The 27,692-nt window shown below is 41.2% G+C and overlaps 1 protein-coding gene across 1 annotated transcript in view; it reads right to left on the bottom strand.

The window, feature by feature from the left end:
* Positions 1 to 27,692, bottom strand: part of FRAS1 (Fraser extracellular matrix complex subunit 1) — a 455,628-nt gene that overhangs the window by 76,952 nt on the left and 350,984 nt on the right. Inside the window, exons 42-51 of the mRNA XM_011941729.1 lie at positions 26,788 to 26,978; positions 25,618 to 25,771; positions 24,098 to 24,361; positions 22,035 to 22,223; positions 20,484 to 20,603; positions 20,021 to 20,200; positions 7,594 to 7,718; positions 7,158 to 7,298; positions 5,317 to 5,544; positions 1,764 to 1,877 (exon numbers count right to left, since the gene is read on the bottom strand). Of these exons, the coding sequence (XP_011797119.1) occupies positions 1,764 to 1,877; positions 5,317 to 5,544; positions 7,158 to 7,298; positions 7,594 to 7,718; positions 20,021 to 20,200; positions 20,484 to 20,603; positions 22,035 to 22,223; positions 24,098 to 24,361; positions 25,618 to 25,771; positions 26,788 to 26,978 (1,706 nt within the window). The remainder of the gene's footprint in view (positions 1 to 1,763; positions 1,878 to 5,316; positions 5,545 to 7,157; positions 7,299 to 7,593; positions 7,719 to 20,020; positions 20,201 to 20,483; positions 20,604 to 22,034; positions 22,224 to 24,097; positions 24,362 to 25,617; positions 25,772 to 26,787; positions 26,979 to 27,692) is intronic.

Below are 27,692 nucleotides of genomic sequence, written 5' to 3'. Positions count from 1 at the left end.
CAGCGGGATTAGAGTTGGGCCTTGAAAGAAAGTTGGAACTTTGAAACAATAATTCAGTAAAGGGAAGGTGGTCACTTTCTAAGAGTCAATTATGATGCCTGAAAACATGTAAGAGAAACAGACTGTACCCTGATATTGCCCAGATACACTGACTGAACTTTCATTCATTCATTTACTGAAGTATTTAGTGAGAGCCAACATTTGAGCAAAGAAAGAGGGTGGTCAACAGCATTGAAGACTGTTTTTAGGTCTAGTAAGGTAAAGACAGATAATTGGCCTCTGGATTTGGCAAAATAGAGGTCACTGGTGACTTTAATAACAGTTACTGCAATAGAGCAGGAGTAGGGGGTAGAAACCCAATTGGAGAGGATTGAGAGGAGAATGGAATTGCTCTGAATAAGGTGGGGAAAAAAGATCAAATAGGGCATAGGAGAAATTGGTACTAACTTTAATTCATTTTTTTTTTTTTTTAAACCCAACCAGTTCAATGAGAAGCTATAGTGCAATAGCTACACATACAATGAACTAATCAGCTCCATGGAGATGGAAAACAAGCCACATCCTAGACAGAATACCACCCACCCATGCAAGAAACCAGTTCTCAACCGAAGAACTATGTTTGCGTGGGATATGGATTTAGTGCTTGATATTGTTACTAGGTGAAAATTATAGCATAGATCTTAACATGACCAATTTGGAAATTAGGAGAAAGACAAAGGAATATCTAAAGCTCAATTCATCTGCACACACTTACCTACAAAAATGCCCCGCTTCTTTCTCATTTATGGTAGACACTCGATATTTTCCAAAATCCACTCTCCCCTTCTTCTAGTGAAGAGTATTTTAGCTGAGCCTCTGCCTGCCCAGCTAGAGACACTATTTCCCAGCCTCCCATGCAACATTTGGGCCATATGAACAATTTATCGCCAATAAATATGAATGCAAGGAATGTATTCAATTTCTGTATCACTTGCTTAATATGGAGTTCCTTGCCCCTCTCTTTCTGTTTTCTCCTTCCCATATGCTGGTACAGCTGTCCCTCGGTATCTATGCGGATTGGTTCTAGGCTTCTCTGAGGATTACAAAATCCATGGATGCTCAAATTCCTTATATAAAATGGTATAGTACTTGCGTATAACCTATACACTTTCTCTTGTATACTTTTAGTCAAGATTACTTATAATACCTATCATGACATAAATGCTATATGAACAGTTGTTGTACTATATTTTTAAAAGTTGTATTATTTCTTTTTTTTCCCCTTCAAATATTTTTGAGCCACAGTTGTTAGAATCCACAGATGTGGAACCTGTGGATACCAAGGGCTAACTGTATATTGATGAATTTCTGAAGAAGTTTGACCAGGTTGTCAATAGCAACCACTTAGTGATGGCACAACAATTAGGTGGAAGGAATCCACATCTCTAAGTGCTCAGGTAGAGCCCTGCACTGCCCACTTACTTCCACCCTATATGTGAGAAAATAAATAAATAAACTTCTATCTAGTTTGACCTACTATATTTTGGGGCCTTTTTGTAAGAGCATCTTAAACTATACACAATTGTAACCAAACCTACATAATCTAATAAACTAATAAACAATCCTAACCAAACTCATGGAGCTCACTAATCTCAGGAAAATCAGTTTATTTAGGGAGGGACAAACAGGTGAGCTGAACTGGAGTTCTATTCGTAAGTCATTGTCATGAATAAGGATGTAGCCCAAGTTGGGTGGTGTGAACATGACAGAGGGGCAAGCCTTACCTTGCCATCCATGTATTCCAGCCACTGGAGTCCCAGGTTGGTGACAATTCTAGGCGTGCCATCATCTACTGGGAGGATGTCTACTTGGAACGGCTGAGGCGCTGCTGTCATAATCTGTAGGGGAGGGCAGAAAAGAAAACTCATCATTCACGAGCACCTGAAGTATGTCAAGTTCAGGGCCTACACAGCTGGAACCCCTGAAACGCTTCTGAGATGAGGGATGGGCAACTGAGCCCATTCCCATCCCTTATCATCTTGGTACAAGACCTAAGGGAGAAAGCTGAGTGATACAGTGAGAACAATGTAGGAAGAAAAGAAAAAAACAAAAGAACAATAAGTGGCATTCTTGCTGGCATTTCACCTTCTATGGAAGTTGGTTTTTACACACCTATGTCTTCTTTAGTTGAGTTCAATATTGTCTTGGGAAGGAAAAATAAACAGTATTTTTCCTTTCAATAAGCCTTGTTAAAATTTTCATGAGACGCTGACAAAAATAATCATTCAATTGTTAATGTTGAAATATCTAGGTTGGTTTATGCCAGATGTGAAAGAGGTTTTCATGGGAAGATATTTTCTGTGTTTTTTTTTTTCCTTTTCCCGTTGTTGTCTGTTTTAAGGGAGAGCTCTCTACATGAGGGTGAGGGGCAGAAGAATTCAGGAATAAAAGCATTTGTGGGAATAGTGAAAAGGAAATTTTGTTTATAATCCCATTCTCACAGATACACACATGAATGCATGCAACAAACACATCATAAATTGGATCCAGCACCTCACTGTTCCTGGGTGGATACAGCAAGCTGGGACACAGGGCAATGAGACACTGGCTTTTCAATCTCCCACAAGCTACCTTCTAAATAATTTCCATTTTTTTTTCAATGACACCGTCCCTCCAGAGATGTGCTGTAATATTTTGTTTATAAGAACAGTAGCCCTCTTGCTGATATATCCTGAAATCTTTTCTCTTCTGAAAGTCAAACTAACTGGGGAGCAGCTACAGTTTGGGAGAGAGAAAACAAGAGTGATGACTTGGCAGGTGGTGAAGCTGTGCAGACACCGAAATGGCAGGAAAATCCCAAGAGCCATCCCACCGACATACCAGCTAACGGAGAATGACCTTCTCGCAGACTGTTTGTCTTGAAAGGACACAGACGATCTTTTTTCCAGGAAAATAATCCTTCATTGTCAAAGCAGAAAAGGAGCTGTGCAGGCCTGAGATCCTTTTCTTATCTTGGAGGTATAGTAAGGTGTACACATACCACTCACTAAAACTGCCTCCCCCAGGTCAGACACCTTTCATCAGAATTGCACTTTAGGAACTGCAGGAGAGCTGGTTAACAAATGAAGGGATGAGAAAAAATGGCAGCAAGGGAGTGGAAGGGGAATCAACGTTTCTTCTGATCATCTGGATGTTAGAAGACAGCAGTCCCTTTAGGAAGTAAAGTTTGTCAGTTGCACAACCTCAGTAGAAAAGCATTTTACTGGTTTCACAAGCTGGTTTTAAGATGATGATGATGATGATGACGATTACAGCTTCAGTTTATCTGATGTTCCCTGTGTACTAGGCACTGGGCTAAGTGCTTTATATACATCAGGAGAATATGTATCACTCCCACTTTACAGATAGAGAAAGTGAGGCTTAGAAAGTTTAAATGATTTACAAGTACATTCAGTTTGTACATGACAGGGCTGGAAATTAAATCAGTATCTTTTAGGATACATATGCAGAAGAATGAACCTGGACCCCTATCTCTCACCACACACAAAAATCAAATCAAAATCAACTAAAGAATTAAACCTAAGACCTCAAACGATGAAACTACTACAAGAAAGCATTTAGGAAACTCTCTAGGACATCAGTGTGAGCAAAGATTTCTTAAGTGTTATCCCACAAGCACAGACAACCAAAGTGAAAATGGACAAATGGGATCGCATCAAGTTAAAAGGTTTCTGCACAGCAAAGGAAACAATTAACACAGTGAAGGGACCACCCAAGGAATGGGTGAAAATATCTGCCATCTACTTATCTGCAAGGGATTAATAAGCAGAATATACTAGGAGCTTAAACAATTCTACAGGAAAAAATTTATAATCTAATTTTAAAATGGGCAAAAGATTTGAATAGACATTTGTCAAAAGAAGATATACAAATGGAAAAGAGACATATGAAAAGGTGCTCAATATCACTGATCACCAGAGAAATGCAAATCAAAACTACAATGAGATGTCATCTCACCCCAGTTAACGTGGCTTTTATCTAAAAGACAGGCAATAAAAAATGCTAACGAGAATGTGGAGAAAAGGGAACCCTCATACACTGTTGGTGGGAATGTAAATTAGCCCAACCACGATGGAGAACAGTTTGGAGGTTCCTCAAAAGCTAAAAATAGAGCTACCATACAATCCAGCAATCCCACTGCTGGGTATATTCTCAAAAGAAAGGAAATCAGTATATCAGAGAGATATTCGCACTCCTATGTTTGTTGAAGCACTGTTCACAATAGCCAAGATTTGGAAGCAACCTAAGTGTCCATCAACAGATTAATGGATAAAGAAAATGTGATACATATATACAATGGAGTACTATTCAGCCATAAAAAAGAAGGAGATTCAGTCATTTGCAACAACATGGATAGAACTGGAGGTCATTACATTAAGTGAAATAAGCCAGGCACAGTGAAACATCACATGTTCTCACTTATAGATGGGATCTAAAAATCAAAACAACTGAACCCATAGAGCTAGAGAGGAGAAGAATGGTTACCAGAGGCTGGGAGAGATGGTTAATGGGTAAGAAAAAAAAAGTCAGAATAAATGAATAAGGCATAGTTTTTGCTAGCATGACAGGTGACTAATGTCAAAAATAATTTAATTGTACATTTTAAAATAACTAAAAGAGAATAACTGGACTGTTTCTAACACAAAGGATAAATGCTTGAGGGGATGGATACACCATTTTCCATGATATGAGTGTTACACATTGCATGTCTGTATCAAAACAACTCATGTACCCCCAAAATATATATACACCTACTGTGTACCCACAAAAATTAAAAATAAAAAGTTAGTTTTAAAAATCAATATATTTTGGATGCAAAAACCACACTCTTAACCACTGCTATTTCTCAAAGACTGAGAAACTCTGTTTAGGCTGAGGGGATGCAGTCCAAAAAGAGAAAAACAATCTAGAGATATACAACATTATTCAAAAACCAGATGAAAGAAAAATTAAAGGGTAAAAGATGGGCAAAAAGAAAAAAGAAATAACAGTAATACTAACAACAAGAACTATCACCATTTATTGAGCACTATTTGTCAACGGTGTTAAGCATTTTATGTGGATTACCTCCTTGGATCCTTAAACTATTTGAAGCAGATAATTACTGTCCATTTTACAGATGAAAAACTGAGGCTTAGAAATGTAATTTGCCCAAGGCCAACCTACTAGCTAGTGACAGAACAAGAACTCAAACAGTGGTATGCTTGATGTAAAAATCCATGTTCTGCCTCTGCCATGCAGTGCTAGGCTACCTCCTCCAGTGTCCTCACCCCTCACCTCTTTTCCCCCTTCCTCAATGATAAAGAAGGGGTTTGTCCCATCAGAAACAGTGAAGGTGAACCAGTCCTTGAGGGAGTTACTGCTGTCATGGCTGTAGCTGACCCGGTTCTGGTAGATGTCTTCCATGGTGAAGGTGGAGGTGAGGTGGAAATGCTGCCCATTGCTGGTTCGCTCAATGGTGCCATGGCGTGGAGGCTGCACGATGGTGAAAGTGACAGACTCGGCCTGTCCAGAAGGCAAAATACCAGAGGGGAGGGAAGCTCATAACAGAAACCAAAAGAGTGAGTGATGCCCAATTGCTGGTCAAGGGTAGCAGAACCCAAAGACATTGATAAAGTAAGGACTGTATTTTCTTTATAGATGCCAAAAATAGGGCTAAAGAGAATGACCACACTGTTTGCTAGAATTGCACTTACATTCTGTTACCTTCAGGTGTAAGACTAAAACATTTAAATTTCTTCTCTTCAGGTCATAGGGGAAAGCCTGAATTGTAAACCTCTACCAAGATGATAGGAAATAGGCCTTTTTAATCTGTTCATTTCTTTCCCATACATCTACCCATAACTCCTATATACAGAATCTCATATGCATCACAACAGAAGCTAGCTTCTCATTTTTAATTACTGCTTCTCTGGTGACCCGTAGAAAGAAAAAGAGGCATAAAATCCTTCCCAAGGCTTTTCAAGGGTTTCCTACCAACTTAGAACAAAATGCCAAGGCCTAACCTGGGCCAGCATGGCCCTCTGTGACCTAGTCCCAGGGTTCCTCTCTGGCCTCATTCTTTTCTCCTGCCTATTCAACGGGTTCCAGCCTCTTGGCCTCTTGCCACCTTTGCTACAGTTATTCCCAGAGTCTAAGTGCACTAGATCACAGTGCCTTTGTTGCATTTCTAGTTGCCCTGTCTAGGGAGTGAATTCTCCCAGATAACTGCATAGCTTGCCCTTTTGCTTAACAATGTCTTTGCTAAAGTATGACCTCCTCAGAGAGGCCTTCTCTGGATACTCTAAAGTAGCACATCTATCAATCTCTATCTCCCTCATCTGCCTTTATTTTTCTTCATAGCACTCATTGTATCTGATTATAATATGTTCCTTCTTTCTTTACTGTCTTTTCCCCAACCAAAGGTAGTAAACTCTCTAAGCCTGCAACTTTATCTGTCTTGTTACAGCCCTGTCTTTAGCATCTACAGCAGAGCCTAGAACATCATATGTAATTAATATTTGATGAAAGAATCAATCAATCAGTGAGTGCTGGCACAGAGAACTAATTAATAAGTGTGGCAGTATGAGTTTATGCGAGCTAAGTCATGTCAGAATGTGAGATGCTTTAATCTGGAAGCATGAGAATAAGAGCTTAGTCTCCACATGTGCTGTTTTACTGTACAAAGCCTAGTTTTTGAGGAGGCTCAAATTGTAATAATTAGTTGCCATCAGAGAAGTCTGGATGAAGGAGGTGAAATGGAGAGAAGGACATATAGGTATAGAAAACCGCTGTTCACGCTAATGGGTAAAAAGTCAGCTACCTGATTTTCTGTAGATCAGTACAAAATCAGCATTATAGCAAGAGCTATAACATGTTAAAAGGATTGTTACATGTACTCAAGGGAGAGGATGAATGTATTTAGGTTTTTAGAAAGGGTTTAAAGCAATTTGATCTCAAATGCATTTGATTTTCTTTTCTAGAAGGCCAGGGTATCTTCTGTTTCTTAATCCTTCAAGGATGTTTGCATGCACCTTACAGTTCCTCCCTACCATCAGGATGCACAGCTGCAAAGCGATAGCTGCCACCAGGTCAGCCTCTCATTTAGCCAAAGAACCCAGGGGAGGAAGCGCTCTTACCTCTGTGTCAGCATCCACCGCCTTAAGCTCAAACTCTGTGATGGTCTTCCTCACGCCTTCCTGCACCCGCATCCCTGAGTTCTGTACGATGGGCAGCAAATCATCGACAGGGTGAAGAGTGATATGGAAAGTCTGAGTCACCTAGAATGGCAGGAAAGTGCAGGTGGGACATCTGTCCCTAGCGCCTACCCAGCAAGTCCAAGGTAGGTGCTCTCTACTTTCCCTTTCATACATTTCTGGCACAAGTCAATAATTAGGAGCCCCAAAGTGAGTCCTCTTGGGCAAGAACCAAGGTGGCTACAGAGGCTGTCCCAACCCCTTGACTGAGAGCAGAGGAAAATGAAGCTCTCCTTTTACCAGTCACTCTGCCTACTACATTCAAAGAAGATGGTGAGGAATCAATACTTTTCAGGGATGAAGTCCAGTGCTCACCTACCTCATTGACTCCATCAGACAGTGTAAAGCTGAAGGCATCTGAATGTTTCTCAGCCTCACTAGAATGGACATACTGAACATTTCGTGAAGTCAGATCAGCTTGAGTAAAGGAACTAATCTGGATACCTAGAAAAAGGGGAAGAGAGAAACAGAGAGGATATTAAAATGCTAGCCATACATCTAATTCTAGGGAAGTGTCATACTCTCACCAGAGACACAGTCCTTTGTATTTTTCTTATAGCATTTATGTCCTGCACTTGAGGACCTTGTGTTAAGAGTTTTCTGTGAGGCCAGGCGCGGTGGCTCAAGCCTGTAATCCCAGCACTTTGGGAGGCCGAGACAGGCGGATCACGAGGTCAGGAGATCGAGACCATCCTGGCTAACACGGTGAAACCCCGTCTCTACTAAAAACTACAAAAAACTAGCCGGGCGAGGTGGCGGCACCTGTAGTCCCAGCTACCCGGGAGGCTGAGGTAGGAGAATGGCGTGAACCCGGGAGGCGGAGCTTGCAGTGAGCTGAGATCCGGCCACAGCACTCCAGCCTGGGCGACAGAGCGAGACTCCGTCTCAAAAAAAAAAAAAAAAAAAAAAAAAGAGTTGTTTGTGGATACAAGAGCATATACTCTGTGGGAGAGCATGTTAACTTAATTATAGTGGCTTCTATGTGCCAAGCCAACAGCAGGTGTTCAATCAATATTACTCTTCTTTCTCTTGGGGTTTATATATGCAGGTAAAATCTGTGAAAGGTAGAGCCATTGTCTTATTCTCCAAGCCCCTCTCTCTTCAGTTTTGTATTCCCCCAAGCTTCACAGTCCTTTCTGAAGACCTACCCACATTTTCAATATTGCATAATGGTTTAGCTTGTAAACTAACGTTACAGGGCTTGGCTATACATGGCTTTGTTTCTGTGATTGGTAAGCCATCCCTGGCTGCCATAATTTTATTGGATATTCTTCAAGGTTCCTTTCAACTCTCAGGTCTATGATTCTAGCTTCTCCCATCCCACTTTAGCCAGTCAGGCAGTAACAAAATTTACCGCATGACTTTGGGGCATGAGCAATTATTCCATACCAAATCAAAAATGACCTGGAAAAACAATATCCTTTAGTAACACAATAGAGAAAAAAATCATGTTAAAATTTTTTTCCAGAGTCATTTTTAAAACAAAAAATTTGAAAGAAATTTTAAACAACGGTAAACTCTCCCATGAATGTGCAATGTCTCTGTTTTAAATGCCTCACAACATTTAGCTAAACAACTTGGAATTGTTGCTTCTATCTTAGGGCTGCTAGGGCTCATACCCAGGTGCCAATCAAGACTGAAATGAAAATCACATCTCTTCATCCTCCAGCACAAATTATCTCCTTCTGATTCTGGGTTTTGAGGTATTAATCCATGTAATCTAGTCCTTTAGTTTGGCCCTGAAATTGATTTGCTGTATTCTGGGTTTTATGATTTGTCATTGTTAACCTACAAAGAAAACAAAGATTCTACATTGACTCATATATTTAAGGGTGACATCAGTATCACTGCTGTATCTTTAAGAAGTGAAAAAAAAAAAAAAATCAACCCACATGGTTTACATTTGCATCTCTCCTTATCATCTGAAATTTGTCACACAGATACAATAGCCTCCCGAATATGGGGGCATTAATTTTTTGATGAGGCATTTTATATTTCTGTGCTTGCTACATCAGTTCTTGACAGGCAAGAAATGTAGCACCCTGTCTTATAGCTTTGTCTTTTGGCTCTGGACAGAAACCCATACCATTCTTTAAAAATTTAATAACTTCAGACTGGCTGCACTGAGAAATTTAAATCTCTTCCACCTGCTGTGAATCCATTCTCACAGCTCACAGGGAAATCTCATTTGGATTCTCGCCATCAACTGGTCACCTAATTCACTGTTCCCTTTATGGAAGTCTAAGACTGATTAAGAAAGGTGATAGATTTTGCCTTCCTCTTGAGATTGATTTTTTAAAAATATTTTTTATTGAGGTAAAATTGACACATAATAAATTACACATATATAGAGTGTGCAATTTCTTTTTCTTTTCCTTTCTTTCTTTTTGAGATAGGGTCTCGCTTTGTTGCCCAGGCTGGAGTGCAGTGACACAATCTCTGCTCACTGCAACCTCCGCCTCCCAGGTTCAAGTGATTCTCCTGCCTCAGCCTCCCGAGTAGCTGGAATTACAGGCACACACTACCACCATGCCTGCCTAATTTTTGTATTTTTAGTAGAAACTGGGTTTTGCCATGTTGGTCAGGCTGGAGTTATCCTGACCTCAGGTGATCCGCCCCGCCTTGGCCTCCCAAAGTGCTGGGATTACAGGTGTGAGCCTCTGCCCCCGGCATAAAGTGTGCAATTTCATAAGCTTTGGCACACCCAGAAACCATCACCTCATTCAAAATAGTGAACCAATTCTTCAACCCCGAGTTTCCAACTTACGCTTCATAATCCTTCCATCCTTCCCTTTCCCATCGCCTACTCCATCCCAAAGCAACCAATGAATTGCTTTCTGATGCTACAGATTAGTTGGCATTTTCTCTACTTTTCAATAAATAGAATTATATAGTATATACTTTTTCATGACTAGTTTCTTTCATTTAGCATGCTACACATATAAAGCTGCTGTGATGATTAGTGTGTAAATCTTTGTATGGACATAGCTTTCATTCTTCTTGGGAAATCTCTAGGAGTGAAATGCCTGGAATATATGTTAGGTGTATGCTTAATTTTTCGGGAAACTGCTAAACTGCTTTTCCAAGGTGGTAGTACCATTTTATGTTCTCACTACATTACACGAGAGTGCTAGGCTTGACCTTAGTGGGACTTTCCTAATTCAATCTAGCAAACATTGAGCACCTATTATGGGTGGAACACAGTTTAAAGGTGGCTTATGTATGTTGAATTTTATCTTTTAACAACTCTGGGAGGTTGAGGTTAGCATGTTACCCCCATTTTGTAGATCATGACACTGTAATTTATATAATTAAAATGTTATGTGACATACCCTACATCACATAGCTAATAAAGGGGCAGTGCTGAAATTGGAACCCGAGGCAGTCTAATTACAAAGTTTACGCCTTCTAGGAGCACTTTTTGTAAAACTCATCGAGACAAGAAACCTCTTGAATTTCACTCTTCTTTAACGTTTTTTCAAATGAAAGTAATATATGTCTATTAAAGAAAATGTGAAAAATCTAGACAAGTAGGAAAGAAATATCTTACCACTCAAAAAAAAAAAGATAATATTTTTGAGTAGCTCCTTCTAAAATGGTTTATTGGCTATACCCTCTTTCTTGTCTGAAATATTGATTTTGATGGGTTTTAATATTATCGTTTAAATGACACTCATAAATATGTGCCAGGGGTAAAAAGTGGCATCTAGAACCTGAGTTTTAGGAGGACAAGAATTTTTCATATTTCTTCACTGATGTGTACCTAGAATAACCCCTGGAACACAGTAAGTGTTCAAACCATATTTGATGAATTAGTTTAGATTATCCACTATAATCTATACCTAAGAGGTTCTCTTGAGTACATACAGTCATGCGCCACATAATGACATTTCAGTTTCGGTCAACAATGGACTGCATATAATGGTGATCCCATAAAATTACAATACTGTACATTTTCTATGTGTAGATATGTGCCGATACACAAATACTTACCATCATGTTACAATTGCCTACGGTATTCAATATAGTGACATGCTGCACATGTTTGTTGCCTAGGAGCAACAGGCTATGCATATAGCCCAGGTGTGTAGCAGGTTATGCCACCTAGGTTTGTGTAAGCATGCTCTGTGATGTTCACAAAATAATGAAAACGTCTGACAATGCATTTCTCAGAATGTATTCCCTATTGTTAAGCAATGCATGACTATATTTTCAATCCTCATCCACTTTTTATTTTTAAAATTTTAGCCTTTGCTAATTGGGTTTTGGAAGACTTCATCTGCTCATTTGCCAGCAAGGTGGTGTTTCTAATAACATATTGTGCCTACCGCTGTCACAGCAGGTCGTTGCAATTTGAAATATCTTGAAGGGTTTTAATCCCATTGAAGGTGTTTTCAATCACTAACCTGCTGGCTAAACTATGTATCTGGCAGTATTATGGAGACCCACATTAACCCTGTCAGTCTTTCCAATTCCCCTGGAGGGCCAGCATGCCAAAGAAAGCAGAGTCCAGGTCAGGGAAATGGTGTGGAAATAAAGCATCTCTGAAGAAATTGCCTTCTTAACAGCATGTTAGATGATGCCTCAGTCCTCCCGCTTGCAGCACAGCTGTGGGCAGTTCCATGCATGTTACTCATGTCCATGTCCTATCTGAAGCTCATCCTGTGGGAGACTCTCAGCCTTCTTGTTTCAGGATTTTTGCAAAGCCTCTTGTGATGGGTTGAATTGCACCTTTTCCCCACCCCAAATTCACATGTTGAAATCCCAAGCCCCAGTACTTTAGAACGTGGCTTATCTGGAAATAGTGTCAATGTAGACATAATTAGATCACATGAGGTCATTGGGGTGGACCCTAATCGAATATGACTGGTGTCATTAAAAAGAGAAATTTGGATGCAGACATATCTAAACAGGGAGAACACCACATGAACAAAAAGATGGCCATCTCCAAGCCGAGGAGAGAGGCCTGGGGCAGGTCCTTCCTTCACAGCTCTCAGAGCCAGTCCTACCAACATCTTGATCTCAAACTTGCAGCCACTAGAACTGTGAGGCAATAGAATTCTGTTGTTTAAACTGCATATTCTGTGAAATTTTTTAATGGTAGCCCTAGCAAGCTAATATGCCTCTGCTCTCAGGGAGAACCCAAACCAAGACAATGGGTGCATCCTATTTTGGATGGTCTCACAATACTGAAAGAGGTTGGAATAAAGAGGAAATTAACTAACACCATTGCTAAAGCATCACCTCTGAGAACTGTTTCCCAACTAACCCCCACCCCTCTCTTAGGTGGAACCTGCCATGTGTGCTTTGGGCTCCCCTGTCCTCTGCCATGTTGCTACCGAACATATGTGTGAATTATGTGTGTACCAAATTATGTGTGCCCGGCTACTGAAACATATGTGCACATATTTGTCTATACGCCCCCCACTTCCAAAACTAAGTATTCTCTTGTAGCAGCTACTCAGTAAGTGTTTGTTGAAGGGAGAAAGGAAGGCAGGGAGAAAAGGAGGGAAGGAAGCAATTCTAATATGACAAGTACTATATGTAGGTAATTACAAACCAGCCTATAAATAGAATTTCACTAGGGTCCTTTTAAAACACACTTACATTTTACGCCCCATCTCTAGGAGACTGTATTTATTGGTCTAGGTGGGGCCCAGGCATCATTATTTTTAAACACATGCCACTCACTCAGATGATTCTAATGTGTAACATTCTAATCACTCAGGTGATTCTAATGTCCAAATAGAGCCGAGAACGCTTGATGTAATAGAAAAGTAGAAACAATAATCAGAAAACCCGCTTCGATTTCTTTTTTTTTTAATGCTTTCTTTCTGTTCTATATGAGTCACATATGCTAGTGTAACACACTGCCTTATTACATTGTATTTTTTTGGCATCTCTATAACTGGAAAAGTCATAGCCCCCTCAGAGGTAGCAGACAAAAGGGTGGATGACACTAAGATCAAGTATTTGATTTTATTTGATCTGCGCAGTGGTGGGGGGGTGTTATGTCTGAAGTTACATGAATTCTGTAGGTTTAAAAAATTATTTTAGATTCAGGGGTACATGTACAGGTTTGTTACAGGGTATATTGTGTGATGCTGAAGTTTGGGCTTCTGTTGATCCTGTCATCCACACAGTGAACGTAACATCCAATAGTAAGTTTTTTAGCCTTTCCCCCCACTCCCTCCCTCCCTGGTGTCTAAGGTTCCCATCTTTATGTCCACATATACCCAATGTTAAACTCTCACTGATATGTGAGAACATGTGATATTTGGTTTTCTGTTTCGAATTCTGCAATATTTTTATTAAGAGAAATTGTGTGTGTTTACTGACAAGAGAACTATTTATATCTGGTGAATAAAAATAATGCTTCATATGACTGTTACTAAACTGGTAAGTGCTAAGGGTTGGCCCTTAAAGTGCAGTCATGACTAGGTAGCCTAAAGGGGGCTTTGTACTGCGATTTCTCCATACATGAGGACACAATACAGACTAGCCTCCACAAAGATAGAAAGCTAGTGAGGAATGAGGATTATGAGTGGGCTGAGGGTACATGCACAACTGAAGAGGTTTAACTATCCCACAGCTCACACACCCCAGGAGGCAGTCTGGACTCTAGGGTAGTCTGATTTATGGAGGTGGCTGAGTCAAAGCCCAGGACATTACCTGGAAGTTCTCGCTTTGACCTCTCTCTCTCTAACTGTGCATTCCCTAAGGACAATATTATCTGCCCAAGCCACACAGGTTCTCATGATGCTGTCCCTCCATTTTGAAATCTGGTTGAGATGATATTATGACTTCTGGACAAAATGTCCACTTCCCTGAGAACTTTCAGAAGTGGCCTTAAAAGGCCAACTGGGGTAAGGAAGGGAAGAGATGCTTGTTTGAAAGGTGGTTTACCTTTATTAGAGCTTTAATTTAGCTTCCTTCAAGAAATGAGAACTTGGCAGCGAGTACAAAGTAGAAAGTGGAAAATTTGTGGGCAACACCTTGATAAGTTAACTCTTAGCAAGAAAGGGTTCCCTGCAGAGTTTTGTAACAGCCAAAGGATTTAAGGATTTAAGACGTCTAGACTCGTCCTTGAGGGTACCCACTTTCATGGGTACGTCGGTGATTAGTAAATAGCTGATGAAAGGATTTTCAATTTGATGAGGGTAAAGCTCTTCATCTGCCTGATTTTAAGATTTAAGAGCAAGATAGGATCCCGAGAATGGTTAAAACAACAATAACAACACAGGGGTTGGTTCCACATTCCCAGAAGGGTGGGGAAATACTCTTTGTAACCTGTGATTCACAGAGGCTGCATGAAGCTAAGCACTGTACATAATGCTTTTCTTCAAGCAGCATCTCTCACAGAATCAAGAAGCTTTGGGAGCTGACCAGTGAGGAGATCTACGTCTGGTACCCGCTGCCGCTGCCCTCCTGTGGTGCAAAAGTCCTTCTCTGTTTGCCTTTGCTGAGCACTAACGTCACCTGAAAAGTTCATTTCGGGCTCTGGTTCAGCTTCTGGTGGACTCCACACGGGGAGCAGAGCAACTGTGGCTTTCCCCTGGTTGCCCATCAGCAAAGGGCCTTTTAATGGGTCTCTAAATGCCTTTAGAAATTCTGACAGATCAGAGAGGATCTTTTCTTCACCTGGCCAAGCAGCCATTATGTCATTTCAGGCTTTGAGGAAGGTGTGTTGTAACTGGTGAGGGGAATTCAGCAGGAGGTAGCCCTCCTTGAAATATTGTAGAAGCAGCAACTGCCTAACTCCTGAATGAAGCACGTGGGGTGAGACTGAAATGAGTATGGTGTTGAGAGTTGTGTTGTGTTGAGAGTTGTGTTGTATTGAGAGCTGTCTCTTGGAGCTCTGCTGATTTCGATATGCTCTACCAGGAACAAAGCTAAAAGTAAGAACAAGGATTCAGACTTAGGATTAGATGCCACAGCCTACTATTTCTCACTAATCCACTACTGGCCTTTTAGACAGAACAATTATTTGGTTCAGGGCTTATCCCATTCATTGCAGGACACTTATTAATAGCTTCCCTATCTCTACCCTCTAAATGCTTGTTTAGCCACCATTAGCCTTCATCCCCATCTGAATCAGTGTGACAACTTGTACCCTAGGGGTGACAACCAAATGCCCTATCCCTTGAAAACCAGTGTTGTCCTGGAAATAACTATATCCCAATATTACTCCCCCCTGCTTAAAAAAGATATGACTCCTGACTGTTAGTTAAGTAATTAGATACCCAGTTAAAGTCTACATTCTCCAGCCACCTCACAGTTTTGCACGCATATGCTCTTGCCACTGGAAGGTGATATATGTTATTTGAGGCCTGGCACAGTGGCTCATGCCTGTAAACACAGCACTTTCAGATGCCGAAGCAGGCAGATCACTTGAGGTCAGGAGTTCAACACCAACCTGGCCAACACAGCGAAACCCCGTCTCTACTGAAAATACAAAATTTAGCCAGGTGTGGTGGTGTATGCCTGTAATCCCAGCCACTCGGGAGGCTGAGGCACAAGAATCACTTGAACCTGGGAGGCGGAGCTTGCAATGAACCAAGATTGTACCACTGCACTCCAGCCTGGGGGACACAGTGAGATTCCGTCTCAAAAAAGAAAAAAAAAAAATAAAAAAGTGACATGTGTTCTTCAAGTAATGCTCCTAAAAAAAAAAAATGGATGTAGGACTCCTCTGGCCTTTTCTTCCTTTCTGCTGGCTGGGGGATGACCACAGCTGCAGCATTCACCTTGGCCCAGAGGTGGTGGAAGCCTCACATTGAGGATCACTGAGTCACCTCACACCCCTGGGCCACCTGTCTTTGGATTACTCTGAGAGAAAACGAATGTCTTGTTGAAATCATTGTATTCTGGGGTCTCCTTGGTCCAGCAGCTTAGCTTCTATCTTAGTTAATATAACTCCTTACTCTGATATCCCAAGAAAAACAGGGTCTTTTGGGTCTATTGACACAGGGAAACCCTGATGTGAGGGTGTGGCCTGCTCAATCTCAAAAAAACAGCGCATACAGGGACTGGACTCTCTTCGGTGACAGAAGGCTCAGGTCTGTCTTCTGCACAGTTTGCATAGGCAGATGGCTCCCTACATCTCCTATGGGGAAGAAGAGATTTCCCCACCTTGTCTCTCTACAGAGGACAGTCAATTATAATCAGCTGACCAAGCAAGACAGCATCAAAATAAGTCTATTTCCCAGTTAACCATCAGGAGGGTGTCTGCAGTACCAATGATTAATAATAATTCCAGGAGGCCTCTGGTCCCCAAATAAATATCTTGCCATGTACTACAGACACTGGCCTAGAAGTTGCTCTGCTCATCTTGGAAATAACAGAACCCCCACCCCTGCCTCCGCCTCCCTCAACTCCAACTTCTGGTAAACCCATCCTCACCCATGGAGACAAGTGGGGTGAGGTGCTGCTGCTTTTCACTAAGCTGTAGCCACTCGCCTTCAGGGAGGCCAGTAAGTATTCAACATGTACTTCCTCCAAAGGGAGACTTTTGACATGTAAAGACAATCACCCCCATGAACATTTTCTCATGCTGGGGAGGAAGGAAGGAGACAATCCTGGCAAAATGAAACAGAAGGGGCTCAGTATGGGGTTGGTGATGAGGAGGGCAGGGAAGTCATGCTCTATCAGCCACGGGGAGGGACCCCTCAGAGTAACGAGAAGAGGGGTGGAACCTTGTATCTGCTCTCTTCAGAGTTACTGGAAACAGGCAGATTGAGAAAAACTGGTAGGGACTGGGAAAGGTGCGAATTAGGAAGTCAAGCCCATGGGAAAAGGGCACCTGAAGGAACCACCCCAGGTAGAGAGCATTCCTCCACTTCTGGAGGGCGCTGCTCCAGGAGGAGGAAGCATGATCACCTACTGGCCTCTCCTGAACCAGAGCTGGCTTGGTTTCAGTAACCAGATTTTAAGCCCAGGAAAGGCTGAGGGCTGTGAAAACAGAAAAAGCAAATTTGGAGCTCCTGCCTCCCCAACAGGACTCTTAACACAGCTGGGGTCAGGGAAGAGCTGGGGCTGCTACTGACCATCAGGGAGGCAACGGTAGTGCCTTGTGGAAGCTCAGACCTTTGAAGGCTCTGCACTATGGGGATGCGCCACCTAACACAACAGCCAAGTCTGCCCTTTCATCTTTGGAGCGATACAATCATCAGTCTCACAGAATTCTGGCAGAGACAATTAGCTCGTGAATTCTTTATCTAATATCTCAGCAGCCAAGGTCTTGGGGGTGCTGCTCTGCATACTTCCCCCAGGAACTTACAGACAAAAAGGCAGGTGACCTGCTCTAATTTCCACTAGGGATTTTAGCCAATTTGTCCATCTCTCTGTACGCCCTCCTGCCACACATACAACACGCCCTCCTCCACCATCGCTCTGGACCCAGATGCAGTCTGCCTCCCTCACTTCCTCCATTTGATCACCCTCCACCTTTTAAAGCTCATCTCTCCCAACTCTCCCCTTCATTCACTCTGCTGCAGCCACCCTAGTCCCCTTGCTATGTCTTGAACATGATTTGTTTGATGGAACCCGCCTCAGGATGTTGGCATTTGCTGATCCCTCTGTCTGGAATGTCCTTTTTCTTTTAATGTATCAGCATGGCCAGCTCCCTGGCTTTCTTCAGATGCCTGCTCAACTGTCATCTTATTATTAAAGAGGCCTTCCCTCACCCGCTTGCTCTCTGTGTTCTCCCGGGAATACCCTTACTTCTCCTGGACACTCATCACCATCTGACACAGCATATATATGCTTGCTTGCTTGTTGTTGAAATTCTTGCACTAGAAAGTGAGTACAATCAGGGCAGGAACTTCTGTTTTTCCATTTCCTTGGTTGAATTAATGAAGACTCTATAACCTAAAATATGAAAAGAATCCATGAAGCTCTAAATCTCCATCACGCTGTCACTGCCTCTATGTTCCAAGAAATAAAGATCATTCTACCTTTAGATTGTCTTTTTTTTTGAGATAGGGTCTGGCTCTGTCACCAAGCTGCAGTGCAGTGGTGCAATCACAGATCACTGCAGCCTAAAATCCCAGGCTCAAGTAGTCCTCCTGTCTCAGCCTCCCAAGTAGCTGTGACTACAAATGTGCATCACCACATCTGGCCTTTAAAAAAGAAAAGAAAAGAAAAGAGGCCGGGCATGGTGGCTCAAGCCTGTAATCCAAGCACTTTGGGAGGCCGAGACGGGAGGATCATGAGATCAGGAGATCGAGACCATCCTGGGTAACAAGGTGAAACCCCATCTCTACTAAAAATACAAAAAATTAGCCGGGTGTGGTGGCAGGCGCCTGTAGTCCCAGCTACTCGGGAGACTGAGGCAGGAGAATGGTGTGAACCTGGGAGGCATGAACCCGGGAGGTGGAGTTTGCAGTGAGCCGAGATCGTGCCACTGCACTCCAGCCTGGGTGATAGAGCGAGACTCCGTCTCAAAAAAAAGAAAAGAAAATAAACGGGGTCTCACTATGTTGCCCAGGCTGGTCTCAAACTCCTGGACTCAAGCGAGATCCTCCCACCTCAGCCTCCCAAAGTGCTGGGATTACAGGTGTCAGCCACTGCACCTGGTTCTAGATTGTTTATTCAGAAAATATCTCTTGTCACTCACATCCATTCAGCTCACAACTTGTATAGGTTTTCCCCTGAAATTCCTTCCTTTCTTCCTTCCTTCATTCAACCAACAAATGTCTATTGAATACTTACTAGGTACAGGAATTCTTTCTCACATTATTCTCATCTTACTATTCTCATGGCTGCTGCTCTAGGTGAATCCCCACTACCTTCTACCTGGCCAAATGTGAAAGCTTTCTAATCCTTGCCACTGCCTCCTTTTTCTTTCCTTCAGTTCATCCTGTTAGACACTACCTGATGAATTTCACTTTTCTTCCTTGCTCAAAATTCCACAGTGACTCACTATTGCCTATTAAATTAAATAGAGGTTACTTATCCCAGCTTTGAAGATCCTCCATAAACTCTCAGTCTACGCATGAGCCCCATCTCCTCCTATTTTTAGAATATGTGCTTCAGTTAAATTGGCCTACTTGTTGTTTTTTGAATGTGCCTCTCATGCTATTCCCGTCTCTGGAAAGAATACAAATTCTGTATGCCCAAACTCTGCCTTCCAAGGGCACTCTTAAATGCGACCTCTGTGCGCTTTCTCACCCAATGTAGCCTCTCCCATTTTTAAACTCCTACAACACCATGTTTATACCTTTCTTAAAACACCTGCCATATTTTCCCCTGAGTTATGGTTATGTGCAAAGGTTCCTTTTCTTACCCAGTAGAGAACTCTGGAGGGCAAGGATTGTATCTCATTCATCTTCACTTCCTGAACAGCAGCTAAACTAGAATCTTGCTCAGTACACTTGCTCACTCACTATTCACTGGATTGAATTTTTAAGCCCTGCAGAATGCCTTGCACAAGTGCTCAAGGGAGTATAGATGAAAAGCAGGATGAAGTGTTTGCCCTAAAGGAATTTACCGTCTAGTTATGGAGACAAGATTGCATACAGAAAATTTTACATGTAATTTTTAATTTACCTTCAGGGAGTAATCATTAAGCACATGCTGTGTGCTAAGTATAATACAAGGCAGTGCATAATGGTCAAAATCAGTGAGGCAGAAAATGAATATGAATTAAGGCAGATTCTAGGTATACATGATACATGATGTGGCTGCCCTCAATTCTTACTAAGGGCTAAGTTTAGATTCAATAAATCAATAGATGATAGACTTACCCGGTGATGTTGCATGTTCCAGGTGGCCCAGCTGGGGCTGTCTGGTGATTCTGTAGATCAATTCTGTAGGGCCACTGTCCTGGTCGGTGGCAGACAGCTGCAGGGTGGTGATTTTCTTCACTGAGTTTTCATCCAAGACCAGTCCTTTATTGGTGATGATGACTGGTGGGGATTTGTCTTCTGAAAATATCAGAAATAGTGCTTTGAAATGGGATCTTCTCAGTCTCCTTTCTTTAATTCTAGGCCTGGCGCCAAGAAGTAAGATCAGAGTCATCTCTAGACCTGTGTGTTAGACAGCACACCAAGGAGCCAGGGCTTTGTGCAATAAAGGGGGTATGATTTTCAGTTTCCACGCCAGCTAGGTAAAGGGAATGACTCGAGCCTCGAGGTGAACAAAGTGAAAACTACGTAACCTCAGAACTGCTAAAATAGTTTTATATTAGAAAATCAAATGTCCCTTTACCTAGAACGCTGATGGAAAATGACTGGTCAATCAATCTGTTGCCTTCTCCATCGACCACATCAAATTTAAAAGCAAAGCTCCCGCCAGGTTCTCCTGTTCCATGACTATATTCTACATGGCCTATAAAAAGGAAAAAAAAAAAATCAAGATTTGCTATTAGTGCTTTCTGCCCTTATTTCTGAAGTAAGAGGTAGGAATTCAATTGGTGTTCACACCAATGAATCAATTCACACTTTTCTGGCTTTGACACTGCTTTTGACATTTTAATTTAAAGTTTTCATTTCCTCCTTTTCCTCTCCCACCATCTACTTTCTAATAACCAAAGACCTTCTCATAGCAAAATCACCCCAAGTGACATTTCTCATGGTTAAGGCGGAGCCTTTTTGAAAGATCAGCTCAGCCTCTAAGGATATCTCATGAAAACTAGATCCACAAAACTGCCCATGTGTAAATGTGCACTGACCACACCCACATCACCTGGAGTGACCCTATTATATATTCGAATCACAAGGGCAAGAAGACACAGAGCTGCACCTCACGTTCTCCCAGAACTCTTCACTTTTCATTGCCCAGTTCATGGAGCAACATGGGCTATAGCCAACCAACTAATAAATAAACTCCACATAGAACTCAAAAGCATCTAAAGGGAGAAGTACAACAAAAACGTATTACATTTTTGTTAACCTACTGCATCACTTAAAAGCATCTATCAGTTTGGTTATGTAAATATAACCAAATCTCTGAGAAGAGGGGGTTGGTCTTGTCTTTTAAAAGTAGACACCGACACATGAAATAATTAAGGAATTACTTTCCTTTTGCCTCTTCCACTCCCCTTCACTAAAGCGCAGCCAGGTCCAATGAGAATTCAGCTGCTGTCAATTTCAGATGTTAGTGTGTGGGCAGGACCTTGTTTCTTATCAGCAGGGGTATATTTCCACTTCTAAACAGAATTGCACATAATCACAAGACTTTGGATTACTTTTTCCCGAATATATAACTTTTTTTTCCCTTTTGTATCCCTGAAAGCACTGTACACTAACTACGTAGCATTTAACATTTATGCCTTTACATTACATCAGCATTTCCTGCAGGAGGGATGAGCCATGTAATTTTCCCCAGGCAGCTCCGATTTATGCCCTTCCATTTTGCTTAGTTCATTAACTTGTGCTCTTTGGGGAGCTAAAAAGAGATATAAATTGCTCACCTAAGGAAGGCATAATTTTCACCTTAATCCAACCCAACTCACTTCTTTTTTCCTTCTCTCTCTCTCTCATATACACTTTTTAGCATCACAGCAAGTCAAAATAACTTTTTATCTCCACAATACCTGCAAATGCCATCAACGCTGTCAAAGCATGAACACATTTTAACCAAGAAAGATAGGCCTTTTTCAAAAACAAAAAAGAAAAAAAATAAATGAGAAAACAAGGAAGAGAACAAATGAAGGTCTTCAACACAAAGAGTGCCACAGACTACCAGACATTTAACTGTCATTTTACTAGTGTAGGTGCAGTCTATGGAAGCCTGGTAGGCAGAATATAACTGGCTGACCTTGGCTAATGTCTGCCTGGGTGAAACTTCGGACAGGGCCTTTAACAGAAATTTGCTCCAGGTTGCCATGCTTCACCATCTGCAGGCGCCCTGCACCAGGATCTTCCTTTATGATGTACATAATCTGATGATCATCTGAGTCAATATCTGTCACTTTCAAGTGCTGTTCTGTGATGTGTGCTACAGACCCTTGGAAGAGAATGGAAGAGAGTAGGTTATTCCCCAACACTTCCTTTGAAGGGGATGTCAAATGATTTTAGGAGACTGGAGGCTAAATTATCACATGTTCATTGGGTCTAGGTACCAGGCACTTGCCCTTCTCAGTTTCCAGCTGAATAAGTGATAATTTCCTTAGTGAAAGAGTACTGACATTTCAATTTGCTAATCATCCCTTGAGTCTACACCTGAACACTTTTTTCCTTCTGACTCATTTTCATTCTCTTCTATGTTCCTTTGACTCAGTGACCTATCAGTCAGTACCTAGATCTGTGGAATAACTCCCAGTTCTGTAACAAAAATAACTCCTAGATCTATGATGAAACCTGCCTGGATTTAGTTTATTTACTATCTTGAGGATCACCAAATCAGAAAAAAATAGCTTTACATAAACTCAAACATATCTTGTTGCCATCTCAGACCAAGTAGTGAAAATCAGCATCCCTCAGGACAGAGGATGTGCTGAGTGTTAGGAGCAAGGAGACCTGAGCCTCTGGGCCCCAGACACTGCACATGTGTTGGGGATGAAGATAAGGCCTTGGCTAATGGCAAACTCCTCTTCTCAGGGTCTTGTCACTTGCTTTATTATGCAGCTGCTTTATCATGTTAAAAACAGTAAATCTTGGTAAAGTAGAGCCTAGTTATTCATGTGTAATACATTCTGGTGTTTGGAGTGACAATCTGCCATGGGCTCTGAACATCCCTGCATGTTCTTAGTGGGTAACACCAAGAACATAAGGCCCTGACCATGCTTTACGCAGGCCATCTCTCAGAGAGCAACCTTGAGGGATGAGGTAATGTCTTCCTCTCAGACAAAAAAAAAAAAAAGACTTGCATTCTGCTGCTGTAACATGGAGAATTCCCCAAGCTCTGTATTTCCCTCTGTAATACATTCTACTGCACATGAAAGTGTCTATCTAGGCCCTCTGCATCACCCCTGTGGGACTGGGATGGCAGGGGGAACCGATGCAAACCTGCTGATGCCCATGCTGCCTGCTGTGCTATGAGTAACAAGAGTGCTCCGTCTCTGATAGAGGAATCTCGTATCTTCTATCAGCATCCATGAAACAGGAACAGGCTAGTTTATTAGCTTATAAGTAAGATAAAGTCAAATCCTAGACTTGATACTTAAGACCTTTGAGAACTACAAAGCTTTCCAATACTATTATACCATATATTTTTCACTGCAAAACACACATGAAACTAAGAACAGACAAACAACAGAACTCTAGTAAGGTGCAGATACCCTGGGCAAAAGGTCCACTCCTTAAGTAACTTCCTACTGCAAACTGTTCAAGACTAACACTTGTCACAGGTCCTCCAATGTTGCTTAAACATGAGCAAAATTGTGAATGTTAAACCCTAGAACACCGTATCTGATAATTCTCAATTATTTGTAGAATCACTTTCAATGCATGGTTTCCCAGCTTCCCCTCCATGCATTTTGTAAAAAAAAATAAGCATCTTAAAAATTATGCTATATTTTGTTATTTGTTTCCATAGGGTTTGTTGAATGGAAGTAAATGTTACAGGAAACCTGGGCCTAGGAGAAGTTGAATAAATTAAGATTTTTGAGGGCCCTGGAAATATTATAAACTCTTCTCAACCTTTTCTCAAATTCACAGACCTAGGCATCTGGTCCAAAGATTTTTAGAAGTTCACATTTGTCACTAACAATTGTTAGTATCCCTAAAATAAGAGTTTTCCAAAACTCCAATCTCCCCAAGTATGGAACAGCTACTTTAAGATGCACCCACATCACCAACATGGAAGAAAGTACTGCATACTTGACAAAGAAGAAATAAGAATAGAAAAATCATGGCCACTCTCCTTTATTTCTGTGGTACCTGCTGAGAGCTGTAGGCCTCGGTTTATAGCCAAGTGAGGTGTGTCACTTGTAGGCAGTTCTATGTAGATCTTCATCCTCCCTGTGTCCACGTGGAGGCCATCAGTGAGAGAGAACTGGAACTCATCCACGTCCATGCCAGGGACACCAGGCACATACCCAACCAGCCCAGCTAGGATGTCCTGGTAGGTGAAGGTAGAGCCCTGGGCTAAAACTCTCCCATTCTCCAGAGGCTCAGAGGCAGTTTGCCTCTGGAGCAGATGACCTGAGGAAGGAGGTAAAGAAAAGTAAAACAATGGTAGAATATATATCATTCCTGTAGGTATATATACACACACACATATATGAGATATATATATATGATTCAAAACATTGATTTTTCCAAGTGGTATGAATCTGGGTAGAATGTCAAGTGCCTCAGAGGCTCTTGGTGCCAACAGCTTAGCATTTTACATATAAGCACAGGGTGCTGCTCTGTGGCCTCATACAAATAAAGAAGACAAAGTCCCACTTATCTTAGTTTAAAAGTCTCTTAAGGAGACACAGATGGATGTGGTAATATAGTGACTTACAAATCACATCTTCCTCCATGAATTCAAACTCACTTCATTATCTAAATCTTATTTTTTCCTTCTGCAAAGTGAAAATAGCACTCTCTTCACTCACTGTCTTTCTCTTAGGGCATCTAGAGTGAAAGATGGGACTATGCTTTAAATTCCTTTTCAATTAAGAGAGACACTAAGCATCTTTAGATTGAAGCATATATTTCTGTTTTCCAGGGTCATGTACTGCATCAGGACAGTCAAAGTGCTTCATTCAAGAAAGCGAAAGTGAATGGAAGCAAGTTAAAATACAATGCCCAACAGTCTTTTCTGTTAATCCTTTATCTACAGCAACAATTTAATCTCTAAAAGGCCAATGAGCATTACGATGAATTCAGACACACCACAGACACACCACTTGCATTCCAGAGCTTTAGCCAATAACTGGGGAGATGGCTCTTAAAAAAGAGAAGGAGGTAGAAGATCCCAAAAGTGGTTTTTGCATCTAGTTTAAATTAGAAAAAGTGCTTTTTTTTTTTTTTTTTTTTTTTTTTGCAAAAGTACAAGTTCATAAAGACATCTAGTATGCTTCTACAAGGGTACATAAAATGGCTCAAGATTATCAAACACTGATGTCTACCCTGAGAAGAGGATATGGGAACTCTGAGAACAGAATAGGCAAACTCTGAAAGCTTTTTGGCTTAAGATTACATAGAAAAGCAAAAAAAAAAAAAAAAAAAAACAGCTGAAATAAAACTTTAGAGACACCAATTAACTGGGATTGAGGTTTCTTAAAAAACTGATGTCTACCAGGACTCCAAAAAATATTAGCCAGCTGTGAATTTGATTATACTTTGATGCAAAGAATGTACCATATACAGGAAAAGAAAAGAAATAATCAATTGAAATATATGTGTTTATTCTAATAGCCCATCAGGCATCTCAATTAAAAAGCTTTACATAGCAGTTGGTGCCCTACCATGGTCAGGCTCTCTTGTCAATGCAAAAATGAGCTCATTATCTGGGGTATCCATGTCTTGCAGGCTCAAAGAAGAATTGCTTATCACCACTGCTGAGCTCAGCTGTACTCTGAGGGGCTGCAAGGCCATCCTGGGAGGCTCATCATTCTTCCTCTGATTAAAGCATAAACTATTAGATCTCACACAGATATTTAAGAAGAAAGAAAATGCACATTATTCAGAGACAGTATCATTGCTACAGAAATGCTCACTGCCAAAATAGCATTTAATGTGTCACCGTCTTTACTTCCCAAGCAAAATAGTTAGTTCGAAAAAGAGAGCAAGTCCAGGCAACAAAACGCCCCCTTCAAAAGAAGCTGATGGACATTTCTTAAAAGTTTTCTCAGATATCTTCCATAAGTACAATGGCCATATTTTCTAGACCAAAAATATGGATATGTGCTTTGACAAGTACAAGTATTAATATATTTTGAAGATAAAAGACCATACTAATTGAACTCAGAGCTGTCTTAGAAAATGCTAAGCATATCACAGTACCTGTAGAAGGACACTATATTTGAAAGTGTGGGTCTCTAAAGCTGTCTCCCTGCCCTGGTGCCAAACCCTTTCCACCAGTGACCCTTAAGAGTGCCGAGGGTTCTTTACATTTTATTTTCCCAAGGCAGAGGGTATTTCATTCTGAGATTTATCTTCCCCCTCCCCCATGTCTCTCTCTCGGTAGAGCAAGCCTGTGTAGTTGCTCAAATGAGAATAAATACAACGTCAAGGAACACATTTCTTTGATGTTACAATTAAGTAAATAAATGCAGTAAAATAAGAAAAGGCAAATACACATATAGAACCAAAGACAATTTCAGAGAAAAATAGACACATATAAGTTTTTATTTAAATATGTGACTGGCAAAGCATCTCTGACCTTCACAAACTGTTTTTCATACCGAACAAATAAATTTAATCCTGAAATGGAAATTTAGATTTCTAACTCAAGCCTTCTCCAAATGCCAACCTTAATTCTACAAGTTTCCTGAAGGCTATATTTTAAAAATGACCTTCAATGTTGAAGGTCAAACCCAATCTTCTTTGCTTTTGAGTCCCTATAAAGAAAGCTTTCTAATGGTATGAAATATTGTGGTCAAGGGCTCAACCTTTCCAACTTCCAAAGACTTTACCTCAATGGTGATATTGATGCTGTGGATTTCTGAACGACTGGTTCCATCAGTCACATAAAAACTAAAAATATCATGGGTTGGCTCAATGCTTTCATGAACACTCTGAAAGTAGTAAATGTAGTTTTCCAGGACGTCTTGAACAGGAAATGATGCCTCTAGGTCACTGGTAGTTTCAGGGCCAAAACGATCACCTGCATCAACATCAAGAGAGCATGTTTACCTTGATCTATCAATTCCTGCTTACTAGGCTGAACTAGAAAACAAGGGATCATTTTCAGCAAAAAAAAAAAAAAAAAAAGAAAAGAAAACGTATTTGAAGATAAAGTTGGGAGGGTGGGATAAGCACAAGACTAGGAATTGGAAGGCCTGGGTCAGATCCGTTCCCTCACTGACTATTTCTCATTTATAAATGGATATACTTGCCCTGCCATTTCCAAAAGGAATCAAATGAGATAATATGCAAAAAAACTTACAATAATTTATATAACATAGAACCACTGGTTGTTCTATTAGGAGTCTCTGATCATAACATCTGTTACTAGGGCAAGTGATAATACAGAAGCAGAGATTCTACCTTAAGCTCCAGCCAGTTTCAAAACCATTCTATCTGGCATATCCTGCACGAGGAACCCTCTTTCACTACATAAGAAAATGTCAAATGCACATCTTTTAATCTAAAAACATCTGCAGTGTTAACCGTGTATCTTTTAATCGAAGAAACATCTGCAGCATGTTTTCATTGGCCCTCCCAGTTTCTTAAGGGAACCTCTGCATGGGTCAGAGCCCAGCCCCTGGGATAGAGCACCAGGGCTATTGTGATGCTACAGGACCATTCAGAGCTCAGGTACCATTCAGATACTATGATGCTCAGGTGGGATTCAGGCACTGAGGCAGTTGGCTACCAC

This window comes from Colobus angolensis, unplaced genomic scaffold, assembly GCF_000951035.1.
Source record: "Colobus angolensis palliatus isolate OR3802 unplaced genomic scaffold, Cang.pa_1.0 Scaffold200, whole genome shotgun sequence".
Taxonomy (NCBI): Eukaryota; Metazoa; Chordata; class Mammalia; order Primates; family Cercopithecidae; genus Colobus; species Colobus angolensis.
The sequence above is the reverse complement of the archived record's forward strand: the minus strand, read 5'-3'. Positions and strand labels throughout refer to the sequence as shown.